At 31.8% G+C, this 15,682-nt stretch overlaps 3 protein-coding genes across 3 annotated transcripts; 1 reads left to right on the forward strand and 2 right to left on the reverse strand.

Moving 5' to 3' along the window:
- Nucleotides 1-4,444: 4,444 nt before the first annotated feature.
- LOC114166310 (syntaxin-132-like) lies at nt 4,445-8,340 on the reverse strand. Its single transcript, XM_028051022.1, has 13 exons — nt 8,095-8,340; nt 7,423-7,536; nt 7,111-7,167; nt 6,988-7,036; nt 6,357-6,445; nt 6,182-6,255; nt 6,053-6,095; nt 5,909-5,969; nt 5,752-5,777; nt 5,586-5,663; nt 5,135-5,215; nt 4,985-5,050; nt 4,445-4,874 (listed from the first exon to the last, which is right to left on the reverse strand). The coding sequence occupies exons 1-13, from the start codon at nt 8,110-8,112 to the stop codon at nt 4,710-4,712; spliced, it is 921 nt and encodes a 306-aa protein (XP_027906823.1). The 5' UTR covers nt 8,113-8,340; the 3' UTR covers nt 4,445-4,709.
- Nucleotides 8,341-9,371: 1,031 nt separating this feature from the next.
- On the reverse strand, nt 9,372-12,739 carry LOC114166307 (ribosomal RNA-processing protein 7-like). Its single transcript, XM_028051021.1, has 9 exons — nt 12,621-12,739; nt 11,857-11,912; nt 11,641-11,769; nt 11,435-11,569; nt 11,104-11,196; nt 10,869-11,003; nt 10,567-10,664; nt 10,162-10,372; nt 9,372-9,745 (listed from the first exon to the last, which is right to left on the reverse strand). The coding sequence occupies exons 3-9, from the start codon at nt 11,750-11,752 to the stop codon at nt 9,660-9,662; spliced, it is 870 nt and encodes a 289-aa protein (XP_027906822.1). The 5' UTR covers nt 11,753-11,769; nt 11,857-11,912; nt 12,621-12,739; the 3' UTR covers nt 9,372-9,659.
- Nucleotides 12,740-13,536: 797 nt separating this feature from the next.
- Nucleotides 13,537-15,206, forward strand: LOC114165843 (pentatricopeptide repeat-containing protein At1g63070, mitochondrial-like). Its single transcript, XM_028050441.1, has one exon. The coding sequence runs from the start codon at nt 13,539-13,541 to the stop codon at nt 15,204-15,206; it is 1,668 nt and encodes a 555-aa protein (XP_027906242.1). The 5' UTR covers nt 13,537-13,538.
- Nucleotides 15,207-15,682: the final 476 nt, after the last annotated feature.

Raw genomic sequence — 15,682 nt, forward strand, 5'->3', positions numbered from 1 at the left:
TTAAATATCGTTGTTCATGTCACTTAATGTGCTAGATGCCTACTAAATAACATGGTAGCGAATGTATACTGTGAAAAATCCAACCTTGAAAGTTATAATGACCCCAAGACAATATCAACATAAAAGAATTAGGATTTCCTTTACCTTGAAATCCAGATTGATTTCAGTTACAAAAGTTGTTTAAATGGCTGGCTATACAGAATATAATTTTCTGCTAACATGTCTCACCACATTATCAAGGAAATAAATGAAGTTCTGAAAACTTGAATATATATGCTTCTAGGCAACATGGATAATTGAAAACAAATGTAGTTCTTTCTGTTGATGTAAGAAATTTTAATTGAATGATGAAACTTGATAAGAAAAAAATGCAAGTGAAATACGTTGAATATAGCTGGAGGCAGCATTCAATGGGTATTAGTAGCTTGGAGTTTTCCAGTTTTCCCGTATATCCTTTAGTGTAGTCTTTAGCTATATGAAAATATCAAACTCAAGTGTAGTCCATAACTCCATTGCCTATCGAGTGTAGAATGGATACTGAAGTTCTATTCTCTAACCCTCTGGGCTATAAACATGCAATAGTTACATACATGGCCTTTTTAATCACTGTGAGGATGATTAGGATAACTGTGAATGTTGAAATTCTGTACCTCCTATTCCTTCTGATTTGAGAATTTTCTTGGCAATTATTTTCCTTGACGTCTACATGCTCTGCTGACAAAAGTTCCCATGATATTGCAGCTATGGGGACAATAAGTGGTAAAGTTGTCACAAATTCAAAGTATTCTAAGAATTAATGAGGACAAGTACCTTACATGATTAAAGTTAAATCAGTCCCGAATATTTTGGGGGGGAATGATGATCTCTAGATGGTTAAGTATATAAAAGACAAATAACTAACAGTTAGCAGAAGGCAGGTTCAATGCAAGACATTGAATAATTCTCAGCTTTAGAAGTCATAATAAGAACATAAGACCATATACTTACCTTGTTTTGGTTACTCTTCATCTTCTTTTGAAGTTCATCATGAACTTTATCTACTTGAATTTAAGGGAGTGTACACCCTCATTTGCTTACTTTGGAGACAAACTTTACAGGGGGATTCTGCTGTAACAAAGCTATAGCGATTCCGAAGATGGAAAACCTTTTCTTTATGTTTCAAAGACAGAAATATGGTTCCTGAGACTATTATATCTCTGACACCAGTTATACATAAATTGACAATTAGATTGTGTATATACCCTAAAGTTAGGAGCAATCATGGTATAAAAGCTTCCCCCCTCTACCCTAAAGAAACTCCACCACTGAGCCAGTGTTTCTAAACAGTAACTGGATCACAAGATTAATAATTCTCAACCATTGCTGTTTATAACTACTCAAGCTTACCTCATATTTTTGCATGCTCAACTTTTGAATGAATTACCCTTGCTAATTCTCCTGAAATCAAATCAATCATTTGTTTACACAGGAAGAAGATAGTACTAGTCATTTACACCTTTCACACATCACCTTAAATACTTATAATATAGCATTTTTAGTTAGATATGGGTAGATTTAACTAAGTTTGGTAGGTGGATAATCAGAGTGATGTATTGGGAAATGTTTGAGTAGCTCTATTTACCAAAAAAGTAATGGATAAAAGCTCTTGCTCGTGATTCAGAGTTACAGAAAATTTGTTGACAATGTAGAAGTACAACAATCGAAGTAACTACAGTAACAATTGAGGGTTTTCATGCATTTAAAAGAAAATTAAATGTGAAATATCTACATTTGTGTTCTTTAAATCTAAGCAATAAAATTACTTTCCTCTCTTCTAGTTCTTCTTCCATGGTTTCAAAACAGCGAGTACGATGATGAGGGCAATGACCAGGAGCAATATAATGGAAATGATCATGCATTTTCTTGACTTCTTTTGCAAACTTTTTGCAGTTTGGAGAGCGTTGTTACCCAGTCTCACATGATCAGTTGCGTTTGTCACCTGTTTCATTACAGAATGGCATTTTAAAAAGACATGATTAGATGTATAATTCAAGTTTTTGTGTTTCTTTGTATAGTATGATTTTTAACCTTCTCAAGCTTACATGCCACAGTCCAAGTATATAAAACTTTGTTTGAATGAGATAAGAGGCAAGAACTAGTGTGAAAAACCAGCCTAAAGATTAAATATGTTTGTGTTTCTTAACTTTCACTGAAAATTAAAATTAGTTCATCTTTGAAACTTTGGTCTAATTTAGTCTTCAAATTTTAGAAATGTAAGAATTTAGTTCTGCTAATTAAATTTTGTGAAGTTTATTTGATATTCTAAACATGTTTCATAATAGTATTTGAATTATTTATTCTGTTTAATATATTTTTATTTTAATACTAGTTAAGAAATACATTTAAAATATTCAATAAATTTAATAAAATTAGGTTAAAAGGATTAATTTATTATATTTTTAAAGATGAAATTAAATTAATTCAAAATTTTAAAAAGTGATTAATTTGAATTTTCATTGAAAGTTAATCCATCGAAAACATATTTAACCTAAAATAAAGTATAAAGTGATATAAAGTGGTGTTTGCATAGATAAAAATAATCCAAAAAAGTGAAGTTTGTTTTTGGTTATTCAAGATGGGTAGAATGAAAAAGGAAAAAAAAAATAACACTCATATTTTAGGTGCTTATTTGGTAGGATTGGAAGAAGGAAAAAAGAAGAGAAACATTTACATTATAGAGAGTATAATTCAAATATCATAAAACGAAAAAAAAAAAATGATCTCTAAGACCATTCAATCGCACCTAATGGGTGAAGTTTTGATTCCTATATGATCCATTCCTCAGCCTAACACTCCCAAATAGATTACTGTAGTGTTTCTTTTATTTTCCCTCCTATTTCTACTTTTATCATATTTATTTTTCGTTTTTCTCTGCGTTTCGTAATATTTTTTAAAATTAAATATATTTTTTGTTTTCAAATTGTTATAAAAAAATTGTTTAAAATTTTAATTTAAATTATAAAATAATTGGTTCTTGAATTTTATAAAAGTTCATGTAAAATATTTTTCTTAACAAATTACAATGTTTCTGCTGTGTCATACAAACTTTTATAATGGATTGTAATATATCCTTGGCAAAAGTATTTTAAAGAGATAAAACATTTTATAATTTTATTTAAAGACAACAGTTTAATTTAGGAGTAAAATATATTTAACCTTTTTTTCTTACATATATATTTACACTCACATTTTTGTTCATCTACTCTATTTCTATAATCCTCACCAAACTTAACCTGATCTTAAAAGTAAAAAGCATAATAAAGCAAGGATATGTAGGGAAAATATTCTATTTCATTTTCACCTTCTCTATTTTTTGTATACATCGTACTTAAATGGGTTATTCAAAGGCACAAGGAAAAAGAATAAGTAAAATAATCATGTAATCACTCTCTCAAATTATTAACTCTTGTTGAAAATAACACAGATCAAGAATTCAAGAGATAACTAAGAATTCTTACAGATGCATTTTATTTTGAAATTCAAATAAAATTTATATTGACATGCATTGCAATAGGTCGAATTCAATATATAATTTTTTATTATTATAATAATTATTTAACATAAAATATAAACACATAATTTAATTATAGTAAATCAAATCAATAAAAAACAACAAATTTGTATTAGGGAAATATTATATATATCTAAATATAATAATTATTAATAAATAAAAATATTAAAATTTCAATAATTACTGCGTTTTAATTAGACTCAAGGCATAATCAATGTGGTCAAGATCATGAAATAAATTAAAACTAGGTTAGGTAAGAAATTAAATAAAAATAATAATTAAAATAGTGGTAAATCAATTTAAATTAGTATCCAAATGAAAAGGAACAAAGATGATTTATCTTCACGAAATTAATATATATATATATATATAGTTTGATATGAGAGCGACAAATCAGATCAAATAAAAAAAATGAAGGAATGAAGGAAAGATAAAGAAATCATGAAGAGGTAAAAACTTTAAACAATGATAAAAGAAGAAGAAAAAATTTCCTAAGAAAAACAAAAGTAGTTGCTCAGATGAATAATGAAATCTATAACAGTATGAGAGAATAAAATATCATTGAAATTGAATACGAAAAAAACTTTTCAAATTTATAAATATAGAGGATAATGTATATTGATATCCACGTAAGTTCCTATAATAATAATAATAATATTTATAACATCAAAATTCTTCTTCTTATTATTATTATTATATGAAGAAAAAGAAGAATACATGACATCCTACAACAAATTGATACTAAAAAGTGGAAAGTGAAACTTGTCACCAAAAAAAAAAGTTCGTGAATTGAAGAAGCAAATATATCAGAAATTGAACAAGCATTAATGAGTGTCCTCTATGGATGTGCTTTCTTTCCAAGAAGAATATCAATGCAAGATTGCAACTAGACAGTGACAGAAAAATCATCTTTATAGAATAATACAAGGGAACAAAAACACCATGATAATGATAAACCTTTGAGGACTACAAAGAATATGAATTTATATCTTGAGACACCACAATGAATGTATTCAGAAATCAGTCACACCACACTAAACAAACACACCTCGATCATACAAGATAAGAAGGCTTAGGAATTCTGCTCTAAGATGTTCTTCTGACACAAATGCATATGTTATGGACAAAAAAGGTACAGGGCCACACACTCAAGTGCACACTAGCTACTCTTCCAAGGTTTGAGAACACCCACAACTATGATAGCTACTATTATCAACAGTATAACTATGGCAATGCACATCCATTTTCGTGAGTTCTTCTGCAGTTTCTTAGCATTTTGAAGTGCAGTTGTCCCTCTCTGGACATGATCGACTGCGTTGTTGACCTGAACAAGTCTCTCATTAACCAAAAATCAAACTATATATGCCCTGTGTTCCACATACACATGCATGCAAACACAAGATTAAGGGTGTGAGAGGCACAGAGTGAACAAACCTGACTTTCAATGTTATCTAGAATTTCTCCTTGAGCATCAACTAAGACTGCCATGTCAAGGTAAATCTGATAAATGGTAAAACAGAATTAGACATGCTATTGTTACAGCTAGAATAAATATTTAAGACTGAGATCTTCGTGTAGGCAAACCTGGTGTAAATCAAGAAGTTTTTTCTCAATCTCTTTCACAGCATCATGTCTCTCTTGGATTTCTTCTACTGTGTTTACTACCTGCAAAATCCAGGTTTTCATTTGTTTTAATTCTCCACACAGGTGAGGCAAAATCATAACTACTATAATTTCAGATGTGTTACCAAAATAAAACAATTGAAATGTTTGACTACGCCCCTGAATAAAACTTATAGTCTTTGACCATGAGATAGAATGTGAAAACTCGCTTTACTGTATAAAGTTGATGTAAATAGAAAGATAATGAAGAAAATGTATGGATCATGAATTAATTTTTGACTCAGCCATTTTTTCCAGATATTAAACAAACCCGGTTTTTCCAAAAAAAGAGGATGACAGAAAAGATAACACAATGTGTTGAACTTTACAAAAGGAAAAGACAAATTCATGTGAAAAATCACAAACCAGGTACCTGTCCTCGGCCTGCTTCTAGAATTGCTCTCTGGAAGATTTGCTCACTGTTTCCAGTTTCTATCAGGTGATCAATTGTCTATCACAGTCAATGATGGCCAATTACAACAAAATTTATATGCAGTGAATATCTCATCTCAAATCACAAACTCATGAGTTAAGCTCACCTCATCATCTGGCCTAGTTCCAGTAACTGTAGATCAAATCAAGTAATCACAAAGTGTCACAAAGTTAAGATAATTAAACACTTTCTAATATATAAGTTTAAAATAATAAACAAAAAAACAATTATACTAGTGTACCACAGGGATGAAATGTTCAAACCTGTTATCACTCTCCTCTCGACGACCTCACGATATTCATCTTGTATTCTTTGTCTAAGAGTCTGAACCACAACACATTGATGAGAAGACAGACATGAAGTTGGAAAAACAGCTTCTGGTGTTAGGTGTTAAAAACTAAATATACCTGGAACTCTGTCATGAGATCCTTGAACTTTTTAGCCAAGGCACTGTGGTTTCAAGGAGAAGTAAATAATTCAGTTTTCCGGGTCCTTTTTATCAAGTACAATTAGAAAGATGTCTACAACCTACTTACTTTGTCATATTCATTCTTGCTCTATCAATACCTGTTCCCTTCTCACAACCAGGATTTTGTCTATTGGATAGGTTCTGCAAAATACAATTCCTGAACAAATAATTTTCATAGTTGTCGGAAAATTTACAATAAATTGAGATCTAATAAAACAATATTAAGCCAAATAGCTCAATACATCTCTGTTTATAGCCTCTATCTTTGTTTTGACACCATGAGCAATCTTTCCAACTTCATCAATATCTTTCTCCATCCTCTTCTTGATACCTGAAAATAATGTTATAGGTTTATTAGTCTTATAAACACTATTAAGTTTTGTTCGCATACATTGAAAGGAACAAAAGCAGTATATCAAAAAAATTAAATTTTAAGCATAAATATTATGCAATTTGCCATTGTTGCTAGAAAGGCATTTTACCATGTGTCTGTCTGGCTATAGCAGCCTGAAAAACCCAAGTTAATAAAATTTCAGCTCCAATACCAGAAAATCTTATTCCGAAACTCAAAATGGATGGTTCAACTAAAATATTCCATTGCATCCTAACACAAGTTTAATGGCACAAGCTTTAGTAACAGATTTGATTCATTGTTGTAAAGAGTATCAAATTTTACTCACATTTAGTGTTAGTAACAAATGCAGTATACTAAAAAAATGTCATGTATCTAGCTATGACACTCCCAAGTTAATACATTGTCAGCACCTATACCAGAAAATCTTACAACTGAATTCAAAACGGATGATTTCAATTAAAAAACAAAACATTGCACTTGATGTAACCAAAAAAATAACATTGCATTGTGACACAAACCTTTCATGGCAGGTGCTTTTGTAACAGCTTTTGATTCCTCATTAGCTTCCTGGAAGATGTACTCTTAGTTTAGAAATGAGATCTTGCTGCTGGAAAGTAACAAACAATAAAGATAGTGGATACCTTTAGCTTTTGAAGTAGCACCGCCAGCTTATCGATCTGTTTATCAACCTCATGGATCTAATACCAAAACAAAGAATATCAGTACATGTAGGATATTAAACTGCACACTATTGAACAAACTACATGAAGAAAAAGTTGATTACGGAAACAGCAAAACTTATCAGTTCTATTATCCCCTTGGACAACAATATCTTTCAACTTCCAGCCTATTCTAAAATAATATCCGCACAACAAAAAACCCTACAAAGTAATAAATTTGCATCCTAAATAGTCAAATGATTTCAAATTTTAAAAAGCATGCACATTGTGTACCTGCTTATTAAAAGCTTCCATTCCCATATCAGAGTTGCTTCTGGGAACCTGTCCCATTTCAATGTCAGTTTCTCTAGAAGGCTGGCCATTACCAGCCCCACCAACAAATGAATCCTGCAAGAAAGAATGCAAATAACAATGATAATAGTAAAAGGAAAAACAAAACTATCCATAGACTTTGATCTTATAACACAACAACATTGTACTAAACATGACCCATGTCCAACTAATTAACAGTAACAAAACAAAACAAAAACACCAGAATCACTATCAGAATAAATCCAAAACTAACAATTATGCCACAGACAAAATAACCACCTGAAATCTAATTAGGGATTAACCATGATCTGTGTTAAAGTAAGACACCGCCTTTCAGAAAATTTCCACTACCCATATAGTGATTCAGCTAGGAACTAAATTTTATGGCTTAGAATATCAGAACACGATGATTCCTATTCGTATCCCACTAGAATCCAAGTAAAAAATTTGGACACCTCTTAATGTCGTTTTTCTTCAAATTAGATAAAATAAAATAAAACACAGTATGAATCTGACACTGAGATGGCAAAAAATTAGAACAGAAAAACAATAAGTTTAACAACAGAACTACAAGACCCAGTGATCAAAATCGAATTTTGGAATCGAAAGAGGGAATTACAGATATCAACTTACAGTGAGAAGATCGTTCATCGTGAATTATCAAATCAAACTGTGAGAGAGAAGAAAATGTCCAAAGCAAACAGTTAAACGGCAACAATGGTTGTGTTTTGGCCGGCAAAACGACAGGGAAGCAATGTAGGGCAACCAACGAACTCTCTCGCAATGCTTTCTGCAATACTTCAAAACATGATCGTAGGGATTCTGAAAATTTGTTAAATCAAATAGGACAAAAAAATTTGAATTTAGATTGTTATATCAATGATTAAAATTTTCAATTATAATTCTTCTTAGTAATTTAACTCAAAGGAGTTTTCAGATACACTATTTATCTTATTAATAGATTCTAAATAACTCCTCGTCATGGGTGAAAAATATTCATCCTTATTGATTTTAGACAACAATGGTGAAAAATATTCATCCTTATTGATTTTAGACAACAAGTTTACATCGAAAAGGTTTTTGTTTCCGTTATGTAATAGAACATGCATTGATTAGGCAATATAAACTTAATTTTTTGTTTCAAGAACAAATTCTAGAAAAAAAATAGTTTATCATTTAATTCGTAATTCGTTCACAAATATTTTTTTATTTTGGGCGCTAATTTATATGAAGAAAATTTTATTCTGTTTATGTTATTGAATATATATATATATATATATATATATATATATATATATATATATATTTATTTGTGTGTGAGAGAGAAGAAAATTTAAGTCGTTCACAAATATTTTTCATTTTATTTAGGGCATGAAGAAAATATTCAATAAATTATTCATATCAAAAGAGAAAGCAATAAAATTAAATTACATTAAAGTTATTACATGATAAATAAGGTAATTATGAGTATTGATAATTACGAGTATTATATATTTTATAATTACAATTAAAAAATTTTTTTTTCTTTGTTTTCACGTCCACTCCAAAGAGGAGTTGCATCCTTTACAAGTAAAAGATTATGTGACTCTCTTATGTAGTTTTTGAAATAGTGTATTTCTTTTATCAAAACATCATCACTTAGAAATTAAAGAGAAACAAAATAAATTTATAAGATTTATGGATCAAATTCCTCTACACTACCATATATAATAATGTCCATTTCTCAATCATTATAAGGATGTATATTTAAAAATATTTAAGATCATGATTTTCACAAGATAATTTTTTGTCAAAATTTTATATTTACAACACAATATTTTTGTATAGGATAGATTAGTGTAACTAATTACTTCATTAAGTTTATCAAATAATTTAGGATGAGATTAACAAATTTAGACTATATACTTATATAGTTAACAAAATTTTGCATATAAATGACAACTAACAAATACACAGATTGTTGAGCTTATAACAATGTTGCCAAAAAATAATGAAGTTCCCACCCCTGCAGAGTCATGTAACTCGAAATAAAATAATGATTACCTACATTTGTGTACAAATACCTTCGGCAAAATTGGAATGATAAATGAAATCTTTTTTTAAATGATTTGTGGAACAATTCAACTTTAAGACTTCATAACTAACCTAGATTCCCCATAAAAACTACAGTGAACCTTGAACTGTGCTAAAAACATTGATTAATAAGGCCTAAATTTTCTGGCAGCTCTCATCTGCTGTAGACGTTTTTTATCCTCCTCAAATTTGCTCTGCAGTGTCATGATCTCTGCAAACAAAATAAGAAGGGTTTATCTCACCTTGATCACCAACAATAACAAAAATCTAATCAAAATCAATTTAAACAGTTACTAGGTTTTGATTTCCAACAACTTGAGCTAAGAAACAAAATGAGATATAAAGCATGATATACATGAAATCATATAATTCCTTAAGCAGTTCCAACCAATAGCAACATGAGATCCATTTCATGAATATCCAATATGGGAATAGAAATGGAAAAACATTACGGTTTTTTTTACTTACACATTAAGGAATTCATTAGAAACAAAAGAAAAGCAAATGACATCAGCTTCTAAATTTTTTTTATCCAAACTTTGATAGAAAACTCCCTAATTAATGAAATTTGTTTGACATAAACAGAACAACTTTTAGGTCACTTTCAAAAACAAATACATATTTTACCATTTCTCTGTGCTTCTCTCTTTTGAAATCGGTAGAAATCAAGACCAACTTCTTTATGTTTCTTTTTGGTCATTTTGTTCTCCACGGCTGCTTGAGCAACCGAACCCACTGCAATTCCAGTTTCAGAATCAGTAGTTTTCTTTCTACCTTTATGGTGTACAACAACTGTCCACCCCCCTTCAGCAGCAAGGGCTTCTTTTTCTTTTCTTTCCTGCAATCATAAATAAATCATTACATGTAAAACAAAAATAAAGACAAAACAATGTGGGATCATTCGTACGATATGAAAAATAAAAGCCTAAACATTTATGGAATTCAAAAACATGCTTATGAATCAGTGCTTAATATGACAAGTGTGTCTAATCATTCTGTTGTCATTACATGCATGTTTGTCAAAACAATTACCTCTTCCAGTTTCTCTTCATGAGCAATTATAAAGTCATCAATTTGATGCTGCAATACTTCCAATCCTGGTCTGCTTTGATGGTATTCCATGATCCATTCTGTAGTTTCAGAAGTACCCATTCAGAAACTATTGTTAGTAAATTGGTGACAAATATGGACAGAAAACAAAGGTGCATCACAATCCATTCGATCAACAGATTGAAAGAAAGATATCTCTAAATGTTCAAACATGTTATGAATGTCTAACGTTTGGAGTTTTAAATCAAACGAAAAGAAATGCACTTAATATTAACAATTCATACTTTTCATTCCTTTTGAGCAGTCATCATCTACGGAGGAAATAGTATAAACTTCCTTCAGATTGTTGTACCCTTCTCCCTTATCCTGGGAATTTCTATCCTCCTGTTTTCTTTTTTTCTTATCTTTCTTTGACCTACCTACATCATAAAAGTTGTCAAGAGGGAAACCAATGCATAAGTTTAAATATTACAATCCAAAATGACAAAACGAATTAAACTAGAAAATGTATTTTCTTACAGGGTTTGGTAACTGCTCCAGTATCCAAATCTCTATGACCACCAATATCTTGGATCTCCTCAGCACTAGAATGACAATTATCTACTACTTCATCTGTAACCATTTAACCAAATATGTTGAACATGATCAGGATGACATAGTTAAAGTACTTTTTATAAAAAGATGTCTATACCAAATGCCAGAACAGGGAGAAACAATGCCACCAAATGAAAATTAACACAATATATAGTACTACAATAGTATGAGCAATTGTTCTACAACAATTGAAAATAAAATATATTCTAGTTTAAACTCTGACACTAGCCTACACTCCATATAACTTCTAACTCACCGCTTTGCTCTTCCAAATCAACTTCTTCACCCTTCGGTTTTCGTTTCCTAACTAGACTTTTGTCCTTGTTCTTCCTTTTTTTGTTGACAGAAGCCTTCTGCTTCTTTGTGTCACTAACATGTATTTCATTATCCACTGAAACAAACACTTTACATCAGACACAGCCAAACAAAAGGGTGATGATTATGAAAACAAAGCACAGTTACCTTCCACGTCCTCCACAGTAGCTTGTATCTCTACTTCATCATTTTGTTCCCTGTTCCTTTTCTTCTTCTTTTCCCCAGTATGCAGATCTCTTTTAGCCTTCTTTACCTTCATTGTACCAAATACTCAACCTGTGAGTGAACAAAAAATATTATGATTAATCCGCAAACTACGAATCAAGTATACACAATGCATAAGAAGCATTCACAAGGACGAACCTGGAAGGACCAACTAAACAATGACAGAGCCTGCAGATGCAAAGGAGGACGAAGCTCTGCAAGAAGAAAACCAAAACTGATTTAACAAATTAACTCAAAAGCAGAACAAATTGCTAGAATCTCAAAACCACATTGCAACGCATGAAGTAAATGCAGATCTAGGAATTGTGCCATGCAACAGCGCTATAGTCGCTGCTTAAATCAAAGCCTACAAATAACTTGTGCTCATTTATCCCAGTATCTCAACACACTCAAAATTAAACGTAGCATCACATTTTCTTTCTCCATAACATCCAAAAACAGTTCAATCTCGTTAGACAGTTAAAACCACTGAATTGGGTGGATTGACAAATAGAATACCCTAAACGCATATCCGCACGCATCATCAACAGACCCAACAAAAAAAAAATTAAGCTAAAAATAAAACAAAACCCCGATTCTCTGTTTCTTGATGAGAATAAAAGAACAAATACCATAAAATGTACACAAGCCTCAACACAACATTTCTCTTGAACACAATAGCCGACTCACTCATTTAAAATCACAATGACAATGCATGGCGAAGAGAACCCCAAAGACAACGAGGATTAAGAGCACAAGAATAGGTCTTGATTAAAACAATGATATTAATTCAAATAACAAGAATAGGGATTGAGCACAAACAATAGACAACGGTGAGTAAAACCAAAACAAAGAGACTCTAATCGTTTATAGAGTAGCATTACATTCAATTCAAATAGTGAATAGATAGAGAGAGAAAGAACCTTGACAAAAGGGGGAATTGCACGAGCTCGTGCCACTGCCACGGCGGCGGAAGAGTAAAACTGCTTTGTGAAGTGAATGGAGAGAAAACCGAATGAGAAATGGGTCCTCACACACACACACACACGTGTGAGTATTTTTTTTCTTCTTTTTACTTAAATTTAAAATTTTAGTGACAATTTAAATTAGTTTCTTTATCAAATTTTAGTCTGGCCATCTTATAAATGTATGAATCTAATTTTTTTATTTATAAATTATTAAATTTATTTAATATATCAAATATATTTTTCAATTAATATTAAAAATGAAAATGTGTCGAAGTATAAATATATCATGACGTTTAAAACGTGACATAAATATAATAAATTTTGATTAAAAAATTAAGTTAAGCAACAGAAAACCTATTTAACCAAGTTGCACTTCTAAATCCTTCATATTTGTTTATAGGGTTCATCGTATATCTACAATAAAGTGAAATATAAGAAAATAAAAACAAAGTAGATTGCATGAATAGAAATTTAATTCAAATTAAAATATGTTTTTACTTTTTTATTTTAAATATTTACCCTAGAAGTCAATGGTGAATTGATGATATAAGTATGAGTTTTTTATTTACATAATAGTTATAGAAGATACATCATTATTAATTAATATATATTATTTCAAATAATTCTTTTATACTTAAGAAGAGAAACCCTAACCTGCCTTAATCCAGAAACTCAAAGGAGAAAGTGGGAAGGCAAAATCTGAGAAAGACACCAATAAATAAACAAATGCAATACCTACGAACAAACAAACAAATCCGCTGTCGTTTTTATCTTCTAGTGTTCAACCGAGCTTGCTGAACTGAGAAACGATTCTACGAGTTAACTAAGAAAGAGGAAAAGCAGAAAACCATAACATTGGTCTTTCAAACTGTAATGCTTTGCAGGCCTCGAAATGCCGCTGTTTTCGCTGTTCATGTTTTCAAAGCTTCTTCAAGATTTCTTCATTCCTCTTCTCCCCAAACTCACCCCAATTTCCCAATCCCACGCAGCAATTCACCCCCTTCTCATGTCGTTAACCCTTCCTCTCTTCTCTCTGATCTTGTCTCTTGCGCCCACAGCGACATGGCTGGCGTTTTTGCTCTCCACAAGCGAGAATTAACCTCTAACCTCGTTCTTGGCGTTTTGAGGGGCTACAAGCAACTGGGTAGGGCCAAAACCTTGAAATTTTTCTCCTTGGCCGGGTCCCACATGGGGTTTCACTTTGATGATTCCGTGGTTGAGTACATGGCCGATTTCTTGGGGAGAAGAAAGCTCTTTGATGACATCAAATGCTTGCTGACCACAGTGGCGTTTCACAAAGGTGGAGTGTCGCCTAAGGCATTGGCCATTTGCATCAGGTTTTTGGGGAGACAAGGAAGAATCAAGGAAGCACTGTCACTGTTTGAGGATACGGAGACTGTGTTCAAGTGTAAGCCTGATAACCTTGTGTGCAACAACATGCTTTATGTTCTCTGCAAGAGGGAATCATCTCTGGAGATGATTCAGCTTGCACATTCAATCTTTCACAAGATTGAAACCCCTGATACTTACTCCTGCAGTAACATGATTGTTGGGTTTTGTAAGTTTGGTAGAGTAGAGTCAGCCCTTGAGATTTTCAATCAAATGGAGAAGATTGGAGTGCTCCCTACTCGATCTGCTGTTAATATGCTTATTGGGGAGCTGTGTTTGACGAGTGCAAAAGAAGGATCTGTTGAGAAGGTGAGAGTGAGGAACACTCGGAGACCATATACTATATTAGTTCCTAACATGGGAGGAAACAGTGATGCAATGCAGCCTGCAGTTCAAGTGTTTTGGGCAGTTTCTAAGGCTGGATTGTTACCTAGTTCTTTTGTTGTGGTTAAGGTTATGTGTGAGCTTTGTCGTTTGGGTAACACAGAAGAAGCTGGTAGAGTTTTGAGGATTGTTGAGGAAAGAAAACTGAGGTGTGTTCATGAGGGTTACTCTGTTGTTATAAAGGCATTGTGTGAATGTCACAAAGTGAAGGAAGCTAGTGATTTGTTTGGGAGGATGTTGAGCCTTGGCTTAAAGCCAAAGTTGGTTGTTTATAACTCTGTTATACTTATGCTGTGTAAATTGGGAAAGTTAAAGGATGCTACCAGGGTTTTTGAAATCATGAACAAGAACAGGTGTCTTCCTGATGATTTAACCTACACTGCTCTGATCCATGGTCATGGTGAGGGTAAGAACTGGAAAGTTGCTTATGATTTGCTGATTGAAATGTTGGGTTTGGGATTGCTTCCAAATTTTGACACATACAATTTAGTGGAGAGTCTTTTGAGAGAACATGGTAGGTTGGATCTGTGTGTTAAATTGGATAGAAAATTGGAGAACCAGAAGTTGCAGAAGTTGTGCAGAGGAGGTGAACTAGATGCTGCTTATGAGAAAGTGAAATCAATGCTGGAAAAGGGTATTCCTTTGTCAGCTTATGCTAGAGACATTTTTGAACAGGTGTTTCAGAAGTGTGGCAAGCTAAAAATAGCACGTCAGTTACTGGAGAATACCGAAAGAGTTCAGAAGGCTGAGGAGATTGACAAAACATAAATATTTAGAGCAACAAAATTCAAATCTGTTACTGTTGGAAGTTGGAAGATTTAGGTTTTATAATGATACTTATATTTTACCATAACTTTTTCCCTCAATCTTAGTTTCAGTTTGTATTGTATCTTCTAAAAGTCTTGCATTGCACTGTAAATTGAATAAAAGAAAAGAAAGGGTTTTTGATCTTCAATTTTTTCACTTATAGACTAATCCTCAAGATCAAGGCACATTGTATCATTAAGGAGAGATTCATCATCATTCAACAGATAAATAAAGCAACACAATACTTTTAAAACTATTTAGATTAAAACTAAATGAATGAGTTATTTTGATCCATTAACTTTAATTTATCCATGATCACAAAAAAAAAAAAAAAACAGGTGAATTGGAGCATATTGGCCTAAAATCCTTTAATGATGAAGAAGAGCGAAGAGCAATGAGTGTTCGGTCCAAAAACTTGAGCATATTGGCCTAAAACC

The sequence above is a fragment of the Vigna unguiculata genome, chromosome 10 (assembly GCF_004118075.2).
Source record: "Vigna unguiculata cultivar IT97K-499-35 chromosome 10, ASM411807v1, whole genome shotgun sequence".
NCBI lineage: Eukaryota > Viridiplantae > Streptophyta > Magnoliopsida > Fabales > Fabaceae > Vigna > Vigna unguiculata.

What these genes read in the sequence shown, in the direction of transcription:
- LOC114166310 (XM_028051022.1), bottom strand. An exon ending in GCAAGAATGAATATGACAAA is followed by an intron (nt 6,096 to 6,181) that starts GTAAGTAGGTTG and finishes TTGAAACCACAG; the next exon opens with TGCCTTGGCTAAAAAGTTCA. An exon ending in GAACTAGGCCAGATGATGAG is followed by an intron (nt 5,664 to 5,751) that starts GTGAGCTTAACT and finishes TGACTGTGATAG; the next exon opens with ACAATTGATCACCTGATAGA.
- LOC114166307 (XM_028051021.1), bottom strand. Translation starts at nt 11,752, where the DNA reads ATGAAGGTAAAGAAGGCTAAAAGAGATCTGCATACTGGGGAAAAGAAG. An exon ending in TACTGTGGAGGACGTGGAAG is followed by an intron (nt 11,570 to 11,640) that starts GTAACTGTGCTT and finishes TGTTTGTTTCAG; the next exon opens with TGGATAATGAAATACATGTT. An exon ending in CTGCTCAAAAGGAATGAAAA is followed by an intron (nt 10,665 to 10,868) that starts GTATGAATTGTT and finishes CTGAAACTACAG; the next exon opens with AATGGATCATGGAATACCAT.
- LOC114165843 (XM_028050441.1), top strand. Translation starts at nt 13,539, where the DNA reads ATGCTTTGCAGGCCTCGAAATGCCGCTGTTTTCGCTGTTCATGTTTTC.